The sequence below is a fragment of the Puntigrus tetrazona genome, chromosome 8, assembly GCF_018831695.1.
Source record: "Puntigrus tetrazona isolate hp1 chromosome 8, ASM1883169v1, whole genome shotgun sequence".
NCBI lineage: Eukaryota > Metazoa > Chordata > Actinopteri > Cypriniformes > Cyprinidae > Puntigrus > Puntigrus tetrazona.
The window spans coordinates 21,062,117-21,083,070 of NC_056706.1; the positions used below are offsets into that span (position 1 = coordinate 21,062,117).

The window sequence follows — 20,954 nt, forward strand, 5'->3', positions numbered from 1 at the left end:
CGAACTCTCAGCGCTAGCCGCACTCTCATTTACAACGATAAAATACTCCTGCCTTGGGGAAAAAAAAACCCTTTGGTGGACACAGTTGTGCTGTTTTTTTTTTTTTTTTTATTGGATGGTATTTACACTTTCTGCATTGATAATTATTTTATTTTCTCCAGTTATCTGTGAATAATAAAATCTCATAAAATTCTATTAATAGTAGTGCAACTCTGATTGCTTTCATGTTCATTTGTTTAATTAGCCAATTTATTTATTTTTTTAATGGCTGGCCTCCTCTCATTGCCTCCTCTCAACAGCTTGCTGCAAATTTGAAGTGTGAATTTATTAATTATTACCTAACACTTTCTACGAAGCCCATATTTATACATTATAAGGGTGTTCTTAAGGCATTATAATGAATGCATGATGCATTCAAGAGTATGATCATCTATAACACACACTGACTACGATTCATTATATTTCTCATAGTTATAATGCATTGTGAGACTCATATCTATTTTACTTATGAACGTTGATATACAATGAATATATATATATATATATATATATATATATATATATATATATATATATATATATATATATATATATATATATATATATATATATATTTAGTTTGATTATTTTAGTGGTACCCTTTAGACAGCTGTTAATAAGTAACACTTCAGTTTGATGGTTCCTCAAAAGACATACTGAGTATAGGATACTTTGAAAATATGTGAACATTCCACCTACCCTACCTAGTCTACTAATGCTCTCAGGATTATATAATAAACATTGCAATTTTTTTCAGTTACCTAGCTCACATTAGTCTTACAGGAGAAACGCTCAAATAACATTTGGCACCTAACCACACAACGTTCATTGTGTGTTATAAATAATCATACTCTTAAAAGTTAAAATCGCAAGTAGTTAAATGTACTGTAATTGCTTGATCATTTGTGAGATGTTACGTTTTCTATAAAGCATTACGCATCCGTTATAAATACCCTTATAATAAATACCCTTATAATGTGTTATAAATACAGGCTTCATAGAAAGCGTTACCTATTTTTAATTTTTTTTAAGGTGAACATTGTGACATGTTGCCCATATTCCTCAGTCGTTCCCATGGCCTGCTTTAGTCTCCCTGTCTCCCTGCTGCCTCCTGCCTGCTCCCTCTCTGCCTGCCTCTGACCTGCTTCCCACCTGCTGCTTCTTAATGGATGCATGATGGGTCAGCACCCTGATTCAACAAAGACTTCCCACAATGCACTCCGCACTGCTCTGTGTGCAAACTGACATCTGAACAGTGTGTCTGCCGTGGCTCACATGTGCAAGGGAGATGTTTCTTGTGGGTTGCTCTGTGGTTCGGTGAAGACAGTGGGTAGTTTCAACAGTTTTTTTTTTGTTTTTTTTCTGCAAATGTTGGTGTGTGGATGAGCTTTTATCAGCTGATACAAGCATACAAGATTTGATGAATTCGCTCTCTTATTGTATAATTGTTGATTCTAAAGTCCCCGATATACTCACAGTTAAGTTTTTTTGTCTTTCAGATTAGATGAATGTATATGTGTGCTGCGTGTTCTACTTTCAGTAACAAAATAGACAGTAACTGGAGATTTGCGTGCCAGTGAAGGCAGAGCTCCTGAGCTCCCAAAATGAATCAAAATGAAATGCCGCACTACCTTACGTCTTGCATCTTGCGTGAAGTATATCGGGGCCTTTACGGGTGAATGTCACAAAAACACACGCAGGTCTTATTTAACCTCAAAATAAAAAAAAATAAAATTCTAAATGAAGGTGATAATGCCTGTTTTTTTGCTTTTGAGGAGTAATTTCCCCATGCAATTAAGCCCAATTTCCCCTAAAACATGGCAAAATAGGACTCAGACGTGATTAGGTTTTTGTGAGATTCACTCTTAATAAGCTCAAAAAGCTGCCCATTTCTCATCACACTGGAAAATGAAAGATCTCCTCTAATTGCGCTACAGTGGTACCCAAAATATACAACTGAATTGAATTTCCATATTATGAAACGTGTTCTAAACTGAATTTCCTCTACAGCTGACTTCTCACATGACCATGACTACTGCCTGTGTCTCTCTGCTTTTCGGACAGGATCTTTGTATGGTACAGACCCCTTCTTCGCACAACCAATAGGCCTGTCATTCCTCAAAAGCAGGGCTTGAGTTTCCCAACAAACTCCAACGGTCAAGCACCTAGAGCTCAACAGTGACGTATTAAGTTTTACAGAGGGCTTGGTTTCCATTTCTTTTTTGGAATTTCAGTGAATTGATTAATTAACAATTAACTTTTCACAAAGACACTCCTTAGTACAGCCGCTCTCACGTTCACATTGGTCTCACGCAGTGAAAAATGCGTTGTCAACATGCACTGTTAAAAAAAAAAGTTTCAACTTGAAATAATGATTAACTAAAATGTTTTAGTTGTCACTTAAATCAGAATTAAGTAATATTGTGTTAACATTAAGTAATTCAAAATAAAAAGTTTTTCAAGTGTGCTGACAGACAAGACAGAGCGGGTTACTTCAGGTATGAACCAAAGTCTGAGCTTTCTAATTTAGCCATTTTTTCAAAGAAATGTAATTTCTACAGGAATCCATGCAAATGGGAATTTTGTATGATGGTAATATTTTATCAATGAATATTTCTTTAGTGACTGTTGAGCTCTATTATTAGCGTTTTTCTGATTCTCTCAGTATTTAACTGTGTATCCTTGGAACTGTAGTCTGGTAGTGTGCTCTGCTTTTGAGGAAAGTGACCCCAACACCATTCTAATATTTCCTGTGGGTCACATCAGAGATTACTTTGCAGTAACACTTGTCCTTTCCAAAACAAATGTCCCTTTCCTCTGTTTAATTAATATGACAGCACTCTTGCTCTACTGGTGATTTCCCGCCTCAATCAGTCTCTTCTGCACTGAAATGCCTGTCTTTTTTTTTTTTTTTTTTTTTTTTTTCCTGTCCAGTGCTTCCCAGCACACAACCGGGTCCCGTCTAGACCTTCATTGTGTCTTTAACATGCTCTTGAGCTCCTGTTGAAAACTGTAGCAGAGCAGCTAATGGGCCTCCTGGCAGTGTTGGCCTAAAGCTGCTAATGCGCTCCGCAGGAGGCTGTAGTTTTGCGCTGACCCAGCGTCATTTTTCCCCCTTCACGCTGAGCGTGCGGGTGCGTTGGCGTTCTGTGGAGGGGGCGGGGTTGCCACCGCATTCTGTTGTGTCATGGAGGTGATGGTGTGTACTAATGAATTTCTACCCTCTGTGCCAAATGCTGACACTCCCAGCATGCTCAGGGGCTTTTTTTCTGCTTGTTTGTGGGCAGCACAAGAGGAATTACATTAACTTTCTTTTCTGGGCTTGCTGAGAAGCACAATATTTTCAAGCGCTTTGCTCTACCTCAGGAGCAGGCTGGTGGGCTTGGCTTTAACCTCTGACCTGGATCAAAAACCACTACCTGTTAAAGGAATAGTACTTCTTTCATTGATTACTCACCTTCATTTCCCCCCAAACCCACATAGCTGTTTAAATGAGCAAAAATTACTGTGAAAGGAAATATAAACAGTCTTTTCTGTAAAATAGTTGCATCAGAAGACTTGGAATATATGTAATTGACTACGTTTCTTAGGCACTTATCCCCTGTTTTTGACTTTCAAGCAGGTAGAAGCAAAACATTGCAACAACATACTGTATTTTGCAGTACTCTGTTAAGAGTATATGGGTTTGGATGAGGGTGAAGGTAAGTAATGACAGTATTTTCATGTTAGTGCTGCAGTAATGCATTTTTTTTAGACCAACCCAGATATTAGCGTCACCCTGGTTCTCTTCATAAAAGCCAAATAAGATTTTTTTCATTGTAGGAATTGTGCTTTGGGTTATTGCAGAAAGTAAGCTCTGAGTTTATGAAGTACTTTAAAGGAACACAGTCAGTTTTTTTTAAAAATGCTTCCAAGTTTGGTAATGCTGGTGGATAGCGTCCATTGTTTTGAAGCTTCGTAAATCGGATATATCCGCAAGTACTGTGTCGTAAAACTAACCTAGACCCCTATCACAAGTTCCAGCTTCTTGGTTTACTTCTGATTCGACGTATGATGTATGTTTTACGTCTCAGTACTTGTGGATCTGGCTAAAAATGGCTACTATCCACCAGCATTACCTTAAGAAAATGAAGCTGAGAAAATGATGTTTTTGTCCAAGGCCACATCCAGATCAGATTCAGAACAAAAATCAGAGCAACATCCCTTCGACAGTCAAAGCTTACTAGTGAATAAATATTTTATTTATTGTTAAAGAAATCCTTTGTAGTCCCATTTAGCCACTTGTAACTACCTCCTACAAGACACTTAATATATATATATTTTAAATCCCATCAAGAAAAATATGGACGTATCTTGGACTTGTATTAAACACAGACCTTATTTTAGTAATTTAGCCAAAAATCCATACATTTTCCTGCAGCACTCAAGTACTATTCCTTTAATTTGTATAAAATGATACAGAAATGGTACAGAAAGCTAATTTCACTTTTGTTAAAAATCCAATACCTCGTCCCAAAATAAGCCTGCCTGCTCTTCAGGTACAGCCACCATTTGTAAATCTGTCAATCCAGCAAATGTTTTCAGCCTTGTGTTCATCAGAGGATTTTTATGCAATTCATCTTGGGATCTCTGTTGATTTGTTTATTGTGCAATTTGGGCGAATCTTACAAAGTTCGAATGAAGAGCCTTTTTAATTATTTACAAAAGACAGATGAGGAAGGTACTGTTGAATGAGTGTAATTGTGTGGTGTATTTTTTTCCCCCTAAATCAGAGCAAAGTCAGGACAGCGTTGCTGGCTTGTCAGACTCCAGCTCCTTGCAGGACGTCTTCATGGAGGCCACCAGCTCTCAGGACAGCAGTCACAAGGTCGATCCTGGGAAGTGTAGTATTTTTCCAGAAGAATCGAATGCAACTGGAAAAGAGAAACCCGCCACAATAGAGGACGCAGGTATTGATCATATATTGTGGAAAATTAATTCAATTAAATTTAGTATTCACATTTAACCTTTAGTATGTAACATGGTTCTTTTGTATAATACTGCACTACCATTCAAAAGCTTGTGTTCAGTATTATTTTACAATTCTTTCTTTTTGTTCTTTTTTTCTGAAGAAACAATTTTAAATAAATTAAAAGTCACAATAAGGACATTCATAAAGGTTTAAATAGCATTTTTTTCAGCAGATTCACATACATTTTCAAATACTCTAATATGAAACTTATGCACACACACAAAATTATGTTTTCAGAACAGGACAAAACATCTGTTATATTAAAATAGATCTGTGCATTAGTCTGAATGAAACCTGTTAAAGCTATCACCGTCTATGATCTCCTCAGCAATGGTGCGGAGGGAAAAAAAACAAGACTATTATCTGTAAACATTTGAATACTTAAAAGAACAATTATTTTTAATAAGTACATTATTACAACACTAGTAGTTTCTTAAAACACGGTAGGTTATCTTATCCTACTCTCTGGCTTTTTATACAACCAATATCTGCCTCTGGTGGTCACTTCTGCCCTTTTTAAAAATCCCACAGGCCCCTTGGAGGACAAGAACATGGACATCAGCTCCATCACGCTCTCTCAAGAATCTTCAGTCACACAAGAGTCTTCAGACACCACTTTATCCATCACGTCCCCCGAGGCGTCCGTCCCCAAAACCCCTACCACGGACACCCCGACCCAAGCTCCACCTCATCCGCTGCACGCCGCTCAACCCCACCGACCTCACCCCCAGACCAGCTCCTCCAGCGAGGGCAAGCGCAGGCCAGAGCCACCTCCTCCGCTGGAGGTCATAGAGCTGCCTAAGTGTCTGCCGCCGGGACAGAGAGAGCAGAGGAAAACACTAGTGGATGTGTGTGTGAGGTCTCTCTTCCTGTGTCTGAGTCGCTTCCCGCAGCACTACAAGAGTCTGTATCGTCTGGCCCACCTGTACGCCTACAGCAGGACACACAAGGTGCGTGAACACACATACACTTCATACACACACCACAGGAATCACTGAAATGCAGGAATGCAAACTTGCATAAGTTCACCACTAGTTAAGTGGTGCATAATATAGGCACACAACAATTATTAGTAATAAGTGATATTATATATATAGTATAACGTATTTATTTTTATTATGCTATAATCTTTATGCATGTTAAAAACATATTTTGTACGCAGGTTTGTACTTTGCGCACTTCCTACCAGTTGTGGTTAACTAAAACTGAATAAAATACAATTTTAGGTGAGCTTAATTTCCGTTAATTGCCAACGCAACACATCTTAGCATTTGTTACGTTCAAGTATAAATGATACTGAATCGAAAACGGAAGCTAAAAGCGAAACTTCAAACTATAAGAAATTATTGAAAAACGTAATTTACTGAAAAACTTTAATGAAAGCATAAGACAATATAAAAGTTGAACAGGCCAATGAGTGTTAAGAGGAAAAATAAAAATGACGGTGCAAAAGAAAACCCATTAAAAACATGCTAAAATAGTTTTCTTCATGCAGATTATTTCTCATTGATTTGAAGTATAGCCGTGACATTTCTCGACTGCTTTGATAAGGTTCATCTCACCCCACACTTGTTAGTGTCAGCTCAGACTTAATCTCCACTGTATTTATCATACTGCGAAACGCTTGTAGTTATAGTTGGCTCTGTACATAACACTGGAAAGTGCTTTGACACAAAAAACCGTATATATGCTTCATAACAACCGTTTACTGCACGAGAACATCAGCGTCAGCAGATATGTGCCTATCTCTAATGCTAACTGAGCCAAGAGGATGATATCATTGTGTGTGTGTGTGTGTGTGTTTGAAGCCCACGCACAGTGATGCCACTACCTACAGACATTAAGACTGGGCGTTAAAAACTGTGCCCACTCGCCTCACGGGTGCAAAAAGAAGAGCAGAGCCAAGTTTAGCTCCGTGCCAGAGTGTTGTGTAACACCCCTGACCACTAAACAAACCGCTTACACTGTCCTGAAGCCTAATGTATGCGCTGCAGTTTGTTTTTGACTTGTGGTTGATATGTGAAGGCAATAGGTGCGCACACGTGGGGCCAGTGGGGATTCCCCCCTTACTTTACATCTGTGGTCAAGTCATGTAAAAACCTGCGCTAAATTAATCAACTTCCTGCTCAAATGGGTTGAAGTTTATACACGTAAGCCCTTCACATGTGATATCATTCATGCAGAATAGGAGGAAATCAAGTACTGTATAAAAGTACTACATCAGATGAATGTGAAAAACGTGTCTGTGGTGCAGTAGCTGTTACCACATTGTGTTTTTTGGATGGCTGTTTTAACCAGTCAGCTCCCAGCATCATAACTATCCATTTTGTAATTATTAATTTGAAAGATTGTAAAAATATTGGCATAAGATGTATTGATTTTATATGGAACAAATGCACAAGTTTATAGAAACTTTTTAAATGCATCGCCATTTTAAAAGCTTTTTTTTTTTTTTTTTTTTGTGAAGATGTTAAATTCATTGAAGGTTGACAGTAAAAATGTTCACAATGTATCAGTTTATTTTTCACAATTATTTTTTTCTCAAATGATTACATTTTAAATGTTTCTGCATAAACATATACTGATCAACACAACATTAATCAGAAATGTGTCTTGATCGGCAAAACTGAATATTAGAATGATTTCTGAAGGATCGTGCGTCACTGAAGACTCGAGTAATGATGCTAAAAATTCAGCAGGACAAAATAGTGAATTTTTTTAATAAATTGTAATAATATATTTCACGGTGTTACTGTTTTTGCCACGTTGGTAAAAATAGAGTACCATTAGAACTGTGGGTTATAAGCACGAAGAACATGCAAACAAGTTAATATTCATTGTTAATATTTATTTGATTACTAAATAAACCCTCAGAGCAAACAGATTCGTTAAAATAGATCTATCTCTAGACGCTAATTGTGTTTGACCTGTGAGCATAACAGCCTGACGCCCACTGAGGAGAACGATTTACATCGAAACACCCGACTAAAGGAAACATCTGCTGTGGCTTGTCATCTGTAGCTTTTTATTTATGGCGAATTCACCACGAGCTGCGTACCTGGAATGTGTATTCGATTTATTTATTTTTTCCTAGAACTCCATATGGTGATTTAAAAATAAATAAATAAATAAAATTGAGCCACACGGATGCATTCAGAAGAACAAAATCACGATTTGTATTGATGTTTTTGTGGCGGATCATTTCAGACTGACTCATCTTGCGTATGTCGCCGCCCTGCACTTTATCACTAATAAGCAAGAGTAATAATACTAATACAAGATTCGGTTTCATAGCCGGTATGAAATATCTGTGGTTGGTAAATTTTCTCAATGATTTCATGTAGCGTGACGTGGTGATTTCTTTTGGCTCTGCCTGGAAGCACAGTGCAGCATTTGTTCGTAATATAAACCAAACCAACATTTCTATGTGTGATTATCTCTCATTCTTTCCATTTACGATTTCTGTAAGAAGCTTTAGAAGATTGATGCATTAATTGCCGTGTGTAATAATATCAGTGACTGCTTAATTGAAGGGGTCACTTGAAAAGAAAGCAAAGCATTATTGGTGTTTCTTTCACAGTAGGCCTGTGAAGCCTGTTTTCTGTGATAATGACTAACCTTGCATATCTAGCCTTTTGCTCTCTACTTTCTATTTTGTTCTTTCTCTAACTGTCGTACCTTGAATTACGATAACTAAAGGAATGCTTCACTCCATTATGAGAATCGCAACTTCCTGTCTTCCTTGAAACACAAACAGTGAATTACTTACAATAACAAAAGCACAGTAACAGTCTCATACTTTAAGTGAGCGATGCACTATAGCCTTGTGTGGAAAATGTTAATCACTAAAGATCACACGAGAATTCGTCCTAATTATAATTGCATGCGCAAGGATTCAATACTTAACTCAACCGCGACTTTTTTTCATTAGATTCTTTATTTGCTGCTTATTATTAATAGTTAGTGCTGTAGTTGTTAAGTTTACCTATTGATTATGATTATGGATTTTAGTATAAGGTCAGAATAAGGCATTACTATGTGCTTAATTAACTATTAAATGGCTAATGTTCTAGTAATATTCATTGCAATAAGCAACTAATAGGTGTAACCATAAAATAAAGTGTTACCAAAATTTCTATTACATGTCAGATTTGGATCATGTCTATATTCTCTCTCTCTCTCTTTCTCTCTCTCTCTCTCTCTCTCTCTCTTTCTCTGTTTGTCTCTCTCTCTCTCTCTCTCTCTCTCTCTCTCTCTCTCTCTCTCTCTCTCTCTCTCTCTCTCTCTCTCTCTCTCTCTCTCTCTGTGTGTTTGCGCTCCTTTCAGACACTTGCTTACCAAACGGACCCACATATGTCGTCTCCATCCCTTCACACTGAGAAATCTGTCTGATCTTTAAGCAGAGATTGTTCAGCTCTGAAATGTAATCACCCCACCACGACAAGCCAGAGATTTCATAACCGCCACAACACGTTTAATCGCACCCGACTCGTTCCCGAGGCGAAAGCACGAAAATTTAGCTCTCGGATTTAATGAATGGCTCCAAACGCCGTTTGAGCTCTCGTTGCTACTGTGCGAGACATACAGTGAGAGATACTTGCGTGTCTGTATCCTAATAAAGAAGTCAGACGGCAGAGCTCTGATGTTATGTGTTCATTAACGGCGAATTAGCGGCGTGGAAATGGATTTGATGGGATGATACAGTGTAATTATTTTGGAGTGTCACAAGGGTTTGGATCAGCTTTCAGTCTTTAGCCAGCTAAAGTTGTTTCTGTGTTTTCCTGGGTTCTGTAAATAACTTCATTTGAATGTTTATGTTAGATTAAAATGTACTGTATTTGCAATTCTGCAGTGCAATTTGACTTTGACAATTGACAGATTTCCTGTGTGAAAAATTAACACGAGGTGTTGCAAAGTCCCCAGCCTTCTCGTGCAGTTGGGCTACTTTCCTTTCATACTGTTGCTGCAGGTTTTTTTTTTTTATTTTCTTTTTTAGCCAGAGGGTTTTCATGCTTAAATTCTCAACCTTAGAATGCATTTTTGAAGACAATTAATTCCAGAAGGTCATTGGAATGCTTGTTTTGGCTATGATTGGGCTAGTTTTTAGGGCTATCTTTTATTAAACAGACCTGGCAACCCTGACTACAAGAAGAATTTTGTACTCAAATAGCAAAATAATCCTATTTTGTGAGGTTATCTGACAATTGTAAAGCATAATATGATATGAAACGGTTTGAAAGAAGTGTTAAAGTGCCCCTTTTATCGGTTATGAAAGGTTCATATGTAGTTTTTTGGAGTCCAAAGCAACAGGTTGACATGCAGGCAAGATCAAAAAAACACTTTCATTGTCTTATAACATGCATTTATTTTAACCTTATTTGTTCAGTGATTCCCAAATGATTCATTCAACAATTAATTTTTCCAAAAACTCTGACCCTTACTCCTTTTCACACAAAATAATTATGCTTTATTAATCGAAACTTTCCTCACAATTACTTGAAGAATATCTTGCTATGATTAAAAAATTAATATGCCGGGAGATCTGAAAACCGATGCTTTTGAATGTTATCATCACACATATCCAGCTTCATACGTGTTTTTTTATATCCGTTTTGCATTCGTTAACACTATTGAGTATTTTTAGGGTTCAATTTAGTGCAGTGCGTATTTCTTACGTGATAGAGCATTAACTTTTAGCAACATTCCACAGATATTTAACATAATAAAAACACGGTACACAATATATACCTAAATCAACCTAATAAAATGCGCCAGGTTTCACATATTGAACCTTTGTTTTAGCATCACTCGATGGGTATTTCTCTTTAAAACTGCGGCGCAACGTGCAGTAAGAGTGCGCAGAGCTACATATTTTTATGAGACCAGGTTGGAATTATCACCGCATGCTGTATTCAAGTCACATGACAATGTAGTTTTATAATGTTTGTCGCTACCTACTGCAGGCTGTTTTTCGAAACTAGTGGGCAGTATAACTGCATGAAGTCATGTGACAGTCTACCACAATGGAGATCTTTATCCTCACCTGTTCTTACCGTACTCTTTCACATACTGCCTACTGTTTATTTCATTCGTATATGCTGCGCAGTTAAGCAGGACTCTAGTTTGTGCGCGAGTGAAGCGGTCAAGCTTTCCTCCGACTTCACTCGCTTCAAGTCATCACACGCTCTCTCGCCCTCCTGCATACAGAGCTGACTGAATATATTTGTGTTTTCACAGAACCTGCAATGGGCACGAGACGTGTTGCTAGGGAGCAGTGTCCCATGGCAACAGCTGAAGCACATGCCGGCACAAGGACTTTTCTGCGAGAGGAATAAGACCAATCTGTTCAACGTAAGTCACATCCGCATGCAGCCGCGCTTATATGTCAAAGTTCACCGTATCGCAGCTACGGAGTGAGCCAGTCTGGAGATATTACTGATGCGTGCGTGTATATCTGGCAGAGCGAGTCTGCTGTTCATACATGTGTGTGTGTGATAAATGCCATCATGGGTTCCTGCGATTCAGTGCGGTAAAATCCCTTCTCACACAAACACACACACACACACACAGTTATAAATCCAGAGAGATTACGACTCCTCGCTAAAAATGCCCTAAACTGGCTGGATTTACAGGCGGACAGATGGCATCACTATGGTGTGTGTGTACATGTTGTTGCTGTTTTGCCCAGTGGCCCTTTGGCACGTTGGTACAGTCCTCACAGAGCAGAGGCCGTAACATGAGTGTTGTGTTAATGTTAGTGTGTCCACCTTTGGCCGTGGGTGCGGTCTCTGTGAGGAAGCAGCCTGTGGCTTTGTCAGTTTTGGCTCGCGGCGGTATAAAAACACTCGGGCGTCACGTCTCGCTGGGCTTCAGAGCTCTGCCCACTAGGATACGCCAACCTCGTGCCCACCTGTTCTCAGCTTATGGGAAAATCCGAACGTACACAAGCAGCATCCGGTCCAGGGCTCTTGGAAATTTCAAGAGCCTTTGCGTTTTATGATGGCGGTAAATTTAGAGTCGTTTTCATGGGGATGTGTTTAACGATTATAGTCCAGATTTAAAGGTGTAGTTCACACAAAAAAAGAATTGTTATTATTATATCCCAAGTTGCCTCAGTCTTTTTGTTGAGTCGTCTACTGATGAACAACCAAAAAGTTGGGGGTAACCGTTGGATATGAACAGTGACCGTAAACTGTTTTTGATTTATATCGTTCTTTTAAAATATCTACAGGTTTAGAAGAAACTGAGTGTGTGTAAATAACGACAGAATGTTAAGTTTTTTGGTGGACTGTTTCTTTAAATGTGTAATTAATGTAAAAAAGAAAAGTGTAAATAATATTAAAGTACAAAAAAACAGCTAAGAGGAGGGTACTGTGTTAGAACACATTTTATCTACTTTGAACTGCAATCATTTTAAGATATTTAAAAAAATGTGTACAATTATTAATGGTGAGCGTAAAGATAAATAATAATAGTTTATAATAACATATTATAAATGTCATTACAGGACTCTAGAGTGATAGTGACCCTGAAAGTGTCCCTGTGGTTCAACACTACTGCAAACATAAGGCACTTATCGTGGTCTAAACCAATCAGAGATAGTGAAGGGCGGACCCCCCTCTCTGATTGGCCGTGGTCCAGATTTTCCCGTACGTGTGTGTAAGTTAAAATGCTTGTGCCGCAGTCAGACGGAGAGGTGAGTGGCTTAGGTGCGTCAGATAAACAGTGTATGAAAAGAACGAGGTTGAGGAGACCGCATCAAGGCCCAGGTATACTTCACTTTCCACGTTCCGTATACTCAATCGCGGATTGGTGCGGTCGGATGAGCTCCACAAATACGCAATGCCACGCACCTTGCCCCCCAAAAGTGAAACCCTACAACCAGAAAGTGTATGCATTTCATAGAGAGTGGCGTGACCAGTTTCCCTGGCTAATTTAGATTTTCCTTTTATTTGATTTCTCTTGATATTAGGCTGGTTTAAAAAATAAAAGTAGTTTATAAAAATCTTACAATTGCATGATTAAGCTAATTGTTTTATTTTATAGTTTCAGATCAAAAAATAAATAAAGCTGCAGTTGCCACCAGAAAGATCTACAAGTTTTACTGTAATCATTTAAGAAAGTTTGTTACTTAAAACCTAATATTTTTTTTTAATAAAAAAAAACTGTGAGAATAAATAAAAGTAATAGTATATAAAAAAACGGATTTAATTTCTAAAAATAAAGCTTATAAGAACTTACAATTGCAAGATTGAAGCTGTATTTAGGGTTAAAGGTTACAAGAAATAAAGCTGCAATAGTAACTTTAAGTATTTCTATACGTTGAATCAGTTAGGTTAGGTTGATCTTAATCGTATGTCCAAAAAATGAACATTATTATTTAAATGAACAATATTGCTGTCATTATCTCGGTTCCGCTCCGTTTGATTGACATTTATGCACACACTCTATGAAGCTATTGAAGTTTAATGACAACAGCGACATTTAATCGCTCACTGTTATGACAAGCTGCACTGGCGAATGGCAATGCTTGAATTCTACGAGTAAAATGTAAATTACGTCCCGCTGAAAAACCCGTTTAGCAACACAATTGTCAAAGTGCTTGTGACAGCCACATCTGGACACATCAAAAACTATTTCTTTAAGACCTTCCGGAAGGATTCAATATCAAATGCTTCTGTGTTTCCGACATCTTGCTTTTGTTTTTTTTTTGTAATGTAATGTAATGTTGTTTACACAAAAACGTTACTTAATAAATAAAGAAATCATTTTTTTCCCTTTATGCAAAAAGCGCTTTATGCGAGATTGCTAGTGTTATACGGGAAGGCAACGTTTCAATAATGCAAACAAAACTCAGTCGGTGTTTGAGTCAAGTCAGGTCGTTGTTGATTCAGTGATGTCATCGTCCAGCTCAGTTCAGTGCTCATCCAGTAGTGTCTGTGCTAACAAGTCGATAATATTGCCAAGTATTAACTCTCCCCAAATAAGCAAGCCAAAGGCCGGTTAAACCCCTTGGAGGAAAAAAAAAACCTTGGGAGAAACCAGGCTCGGTCGGGCTCCGGTTCTCTTCAGATGAACCAGCATGGTGTAGATTCATTCGGAGGCGGTCTGTGGCATGTAGCCGTTTATTTGCACCGTTGTGGAAGGCTTGTGAAATGGAGAGAAGACGCAGGACATGCTGTATGTTTTGCCGTGTCATGAATCACATTGTCATTTCCTGTTTCTGCAGAACAGGAGGGGGAATCTTTGCTTTTATTTGTGTATGTGAGTGAGCGATATGGGTCAGGCTGCTCTAGTTTGCCCCGGGCTCTGGCAGTATTTGTTGGCCTAAGCCTTAAATGCATCACAAAAACACAAACACAGTTTCTCTCTCTCTCACTCAGGCATATGTGCTCACATATGCAGCCGCCCACTCTCCTGCTCTCACTGGACCACTGGCCCGAGCCACAGAATAGCTGCCTGCATTGGGCTTTATTTCATTAAATATATATATATTTTTTATAATTGTATATATTTTTATATTTGTTATCTGATTTTTATTTAATATAATTCATGTCCAGGTTTCTTTAGGTGTTTAGGAGACGTTTTGAGTGAGTGTGTGTTCGACAGCAGGCTGAATGACATGTACGTCTGTGTGTGTGTGTGTGTGTGTGTTGTGTGAAGTGCTGCTGTGTGAAAGTTCGGTCGTAGCAAACACCTGAGGTAGATGATGTAGAGATACGGTCTGCACGATTTGCATCTTGGCTTTCCTGTTAGCAGCAGGGTGTTGGAAATGCCAGGTGTGTGTGTGTGTGTGTGTGTGTAGATGTCACAGTGGAAATGCACAAACATTAACAGAGGGAGAAGGGGAAATGAGAGCCTCAATGGCGACGTGAACTCTTCCATCTTTTTCTTTTCTAGTTGCACCTTGTCTCATCTAGGCTCATCTTATCATCCCACTCTCTTTTCGTTTGGCTTTCTTCCCATCTCTCCTGTCTCTGTTCTCTTTCTACTTTCTTCTTCTTCTCTCAGCCTGGCTCACCTCTTCTCATCTCACCTTGTCTCTTCTCTCGTTCTCTTTTCTCTGTTGTCCTCTCCTCTATCTTTTTCCCCCTCTTCTATTTTACGCTTGCTCTTTGTTTCTGTTCTCATCTATTTTCTCTTTCTCTCATCTCTCTCTTTTCACCATGATTGTCCCATCTCCTCTTCTTTGTCTTCCTCTCTCTTTTACTCTCAAGCCGTCCCATGTCTTCTTTTTTTTTCTTGTTCTTGCCTATTGTTCCCTCTTTTTTGCTGTCTCTTGTCTTCTCATCTCTTTTCTCCATAGTTCTGCCCTCATTGTTCGCTTGTGTTCTTATTCCTCTTCTTTTTAACCCACCTCAGCCTGGTCTCATTCTCGTCTCACATCTTGTCTCATTATCTTCTCATCAGTCTATTTTTCTCCTCTTCTCTTTGTCACTTTGTTCCTGTTCTCATCTCGCCTCTCTTGCTCTGATCTGTTTCTCTTCTACACTCCTAAGCCGTCTCACCTCTTCTTTTCTTTTTCTCTCGTCTTCTCGTGTCTCTTCTCCTTCGTGCTTTTCTATCATTCGTATTGCAGTCTCATCATTATCCGTTCTCTTTTCATCTCTCTTCTGTTCTTTGCTCTTTTTGACTTTTAGTCATGTTTCTCGTGTTCTTGTCTCTCTTTGCACATTCTCTTGAGTTCTCGTCTCATCTTTTCTTGTCAATTAAATTCCCTCACCTCGTCTCCTTGAGTCTGTGTTTGTATTCACATACCCCCTTTTCCCTCTGACCCACACTAACATCCTGTTGCATGTTTTGTCTCTCCTGTCGTTCACCTCTCTCTCTCTCTCTCTCTCTCTCTCTCTCTCTTCTCTCTCTCTGTGTTTGTGTGGGTGTGCACCGCTGGGCTGAGAAACAGTCCTTCTCTGATTGGCTGTCTGCGCTCTGAAGGGGCCGTCTCTCTCTGTGTACAGAGAAGGAGCGAGAGCACGGGGAGGAGGGAGAGAGAGCACGAGCGAGCGCGCTGGGGTCAGAGCAGAGAAAGAGAAGCGTGGGCGTTTTGTTTTGCGATGGCAGGACTGGAAAGAGAGGAGAGCAAGCGCTCGTCTGTTTGAGGCTCACTCGTTCAACCATCTCTCCTTTTCTCCTCCCTCCACACGCGTGCAGCCCACTCCCTCGAGCCTGGACTTCAGCTCGCCTCTTCTCGCCGGAACGTAAAAAAAAAAAAAATCAAAACATCCCTTTTACTCACACACACTTCATACAGGCAGAGCGTGGAGTAGCTCTCCTCGGTGATGGTGAGTTTCTTCCTTTTTGCTTTTCCTGTTTGGCTTCCTTTTCTTGCTGTTTTTGCTCCTGGGATGAAAGGCGCAAAGGAAAAGTGTCCGCTTGCTCGCGTTTGGGAAACGTTTCGCTCGGGTTGGGTGGAAAGGGAAGGGAGGAGAGCAGCGCGCGAGAGTTCAAGGAGTAGAGGGAGAGAAAGAAAGTGAGCGTTTGAGAGCATTGACTCTGTCACGTGTGACGCAGATAATAGTTAGCTAGTGCTCTCGCCCGGAGTCCTGCGGTTCGTCGGTACGAGCGGCGGTGATGACCAGAAATGGAGTGATGAAGTGCACCGGATGAGTCAGAAGACAGGGAACCTCCTCGTTCCCGCTTTCCTTCTGCGTTCCTCGGCTCTGGAAGATACTGGAACCCTTGACACTTTTGAAGCACGCGCGGTTGAGTGTTTGGGGGGGAATCCCTGAGGTGAAATTCACAAAGTGTCACACAAATCTCCTTTCGCTTAATTAGTCAAACGCGCTGAACCGTAAAGCATCTTGCAGCGTTCTTGAAGCCTCCACGTCTGCCGGCTGATCACATGAAGGCTTTTTGAGAAACTGTTTATTTGAAACTGCTGGAGGACGTTTGAGTGGTTTTAAGCACTTTTTGCAGCTCGCGCGCAGAGGAACGGCCTCACATGGCGAGGGAAGCCCCGCATCTGCCGGGCTCGATTCAGTGATTTCGCTGTCAGATTATATTGATGGCATTAGGAGTAGCTGTAGGCCTGAAACAGACATGACAGCTTGCTCTTCTTTTGCCGCTCGGTCGACTTTAGTCTATTAAAGGCTGCACGAGTACATTTGTATGGTTTGGTATGGTTTTTATGAGAACCGTTTGTGTCGTCGTACGTCTTCTTTTTTTGGTATAATATGGCTATTATGGATTTGCTCACCTCTGGAGGTGCGGGGATTCCCAGAAAAGTAAAGAAATGGAGAATAAACAAGGCTCTTAGTGTATCAAATTCCAGAGCACCCGTCATGCTTAACCTTTTGAAAGGGACATACCATTCACTCCCATTGTGTCTTTTCTTTTTGTAAACAATCTTGTCAGTCTGCAATGCAAGTTCTCACTGGTGTCAAATGCCGGTGTAGTTATCAAGTTCTAAACAAGTAGATGAAATGACTCCGTCACAACAGTAGCATCGTTTTTGCAATTAATCTAGAATTCATTTAAAAGCTTTGGTGGTATTGTTGAGGCTAAAGTTTCTTCTTCAAGACATTATATATTTAACTCCATTACATTTACACAGTCAATGCATGCGCCTTTTAAAACGCCGGTCAGAATAGTCGCAACTGAACAGAAGCTAAAGTGCACTGAGTTATTTGTCTCTCAAATGAAAGAGTCGACTCTGAATCACTGAACCGAGTCTTTGTTTAAAATGAATCCCAAGCAGTTTGTGAAACATTAGCATGTTACCCGCCCATTTGTTGTTGTCTTTTCACATCTGTATAAAAATGCTTTTTTTATTCTTTGAAATGAAATCGAACACAGAATTAGCGTCACGCAAAGGAGGGGTTTGAAAAAAGAATCGTTTGGGAGTCGCTGAGCAAATAAGGGGAAAATAAATGCATATTATTAGACCTTTTTTTTTTCCTTGCATGCATGTTTACTTTTTCTATATCTAAGCAAAATGCATATTTAAATAGTTAATTTACAGAGAAATCGTGAGATTAGATTTGTAATCCAGTTTAGTTTAATCTATATGACAGCTATGGTTGTTCAGGTAGACGATCTTTGTCGTGAACATTGAAGTAAACATCGACTGGAAATGATGTAATCGTATTATTCTCGCAAACCACACAGTTATGAGGCAAACCCACATCTTGTAAACACGCTGATGAGAAGTAGAGTTGCTGCAGTGCAGGAATGACTGAGCGCGCGCGCGTAATCTGACCGTAAAGCCGTGTTATTGGACTGTAGCGCAGCGGTTTGAGGGTCCTGTGCCAGAGACCCGTCTAATAGCATTCCATCTGTTGATCCATCTGGACACGCCTCTTTTCCATATCCGTCCATCAGGATACACTCCCTCCTTGCTCTTTCCTGAATCCATCCGTCTACCGTGTCCTGCTGGAGGGGCTTTGGGTAATCCCTGCAGTGAAAGGGCAAAACACTTTCTCACACACACACTGACTCATTCTTGGCAGCTTCTCTCTTTTGACTGCTGTTTCACGTCTAAAACTATGTGTTGGGGTATTAGCCGCTGATGCCGGCCTGCGAGAGTCGGTTGATATGTTGAATATTTAGGCTGTATTTTAAGCCACGTGTTTCGTCAGATGGGTTTTGACGCGCTCTTTATTTGGTCATTAGGTAAGTGCAAGTTTATTAGACTCGTTTCACGATTTAGTGTATGACTGGGTTATTAGCGTTTTTAACATGAAGCGCTCGTTAATCAAAATAGTGTTAGTGCGTTTGATTCATATTTGTGAATTAGTTCAGTGAATCAGATTCGTTAATCTCCAAACCCTCAAAAACATTCACAGCGTTTGCATATGGCTTAAATATATGTTTTCATATGTCTTTAGTTGAGTTCAAATATATGCACTTTATGTTGCTGTTTCATATAGATATAAATGAAAGTGATAAACACATTTTCTATTTTAGTGAGGAGTCTGATAAACATGCCTCGATTATGTTTATGTACAGTTTATTAAAGATGTGATTTAATAAATGTACTACAATCCAAATAATAATAATATTCTTAAATAAATACAATATTAATTGTATTGTTTATCTATCTGTAAACTGTTTTGAATCTTATTGCCAACAATGGCTATTTTGTTAAAATGACAAAAAAATACATACAAATAATAATATAAAAGGTAAAAAACATTTTGTGTTTGTTGTGTAGGCAGATTTTCAGTGCCTTACTAAAATATGGAGCTTTTCTTTTCCTCGTGTGTCTTCTGGAAGGCTTCTTTCACTCAGCTCTTAATTTGATGACTAGCAGCTGCAGATCATTCCGCATGCAAATAAACATCCAGGTTTCCGGAAACATCCAGCATTCCGATTAGCATTTCCTTCTTTTTCCGCATTCTCTCTTTTCTCAACTCCTGCATATTTCTTTTTAGCTCTCTCTTACATCCACCTCCTCAGTTTCCACGTGCTCCGATTCCGTTCTCTACATTTTCTGGAATGTCCAATTGTCCGTACACGGGTTTCTGCCAGGCCGGACCAAAGCGGTGTCCTTTTTTTTTTTTTTTTTTTTTTAGGTCATTTTGAAAGATTCAAACTGCTGAAAACTGGGCTACACGGTTTCTTCTTTCGAATCACGACTGCAGAGACTTGCAGCTCCGCGTGGCTGGAGCTTTCTGTTTGAAAACAGACTATTTGCTCTAATTGATGTTTACTGAGAAGTTCTCTGATTGCTGGAGACACTCGCACTACTGAAGGATGAAGCTGTCGTGACCAGAGCACAGATGCAAATGTTTGCATTTCCAGTGTATTGCACGTGCACTTCACGTTCTTCACCCATAAATAAAACATTGAGCCTATTTACCTCATTAATCCATGTTCCTGCTCTTATTGTGAATGATTCATCATGTACAGTAGTCCCAAGACTTTTTTTTATATATATATATATTTCCATCATAATGTACCCTACCGGTCAGGATTCTTTGATGAAGATTTAAAAAAAACAGAATTTATTTGCAATAACATTATAAACGCATTCTCTGTCCTACTATTCATTTAATGTGTCTTTTCTAAATAAAAGCCTCAATTTTATTCATTTATTTAGCAGCTTTCACAAAAATACTAAGCAGCAAAAATGTCAGCATTGATAATAATAGCAAACATCATTATTATTAATCGCAATGAATACTATTTGAGCAGCAAATCTGCTTTGCCTTTAAAAAAAATAAATGACATTTTAAAGAATTTATTCTAAATTGTAATATTATTTTCATTTATTTATTTTACTCGTTATTAAATAAATAAAAGCCTCGGTGAGCATATATTTAATTTATTTTATTATTTTATTTTATCATAACCTTTTGAATAGTGTACAAAAAAATAATTTTTCTTAAGTTGTTTAATTTCTCTCCTTTTCTTGTTAAATATTTTTAGCTTTAACGTGTTACAGCGATATTACAGCGCACATTTTTCAATAAGACGGCAAGATTGTCTTCAGACTGTTGCTCCGCCGTGATCTAAAAGAGAAAACGGGAAAAGGAAGACGGTTTATGCTAATGTCTGCTATTGCACGCTTGCAGTCATCCTGAGAATGCACCGTACTGTGCTACAGGTTCTTTCACAAAGCGATGCCACGTGAAATCGAGCTTGCGTAACTAGAAGTGTCTGCGTAGAGTATGTTCTCTTGGCGTCTTCATTAGTTTGCCTTCTCTGCTCATTGTCAACAGCTCCGTTTAGTCTGCCGTTAAGATAGACTTCACACACTAGACCGGCACGACTGGAGGGAGAGATGAACAGCTCAAGATGAAGCGGAGGGCTAGAGAGATGGATCGAGAAAGAGAGAGAGAGAGTGGGTTGAGGCAGATTTCTCATCAGTGGGCAGATTTTCTTCATGGCCGGAGACCAACACATCAAGAGCCAACAGCAGATGGCCTTACAACAATAAAATGTCTCCATTTTCTCTCCTCTC

At 39.2% G+C, this 20,954-nt stretch overlaps 1 protein-coding gene across 1 annotated transcript in view; it reads left to right on the forward strand.

The window, feature by feature from the left end:
* cabin1 (calcineurin binding protein 1) overlaps positions 1-20,954 on the forward strand; it is a 69,128-nt gene that overhangs the window by 25,302 nt on the left and 22,872 nt on the right. The window contains 4 exon segments of the mRNA XM_043246756.1: positions 2,104-2,115; positions 4,812-4,988; positions 5,582-6,000; positions 11,288-11,401. Coding sequence (XP_043102691.1) covers positions 2,104-2,115; positions 4,812-4,988; positions 5,582-6,000; positions 11,288-11,401 — 722 coding nt within the window.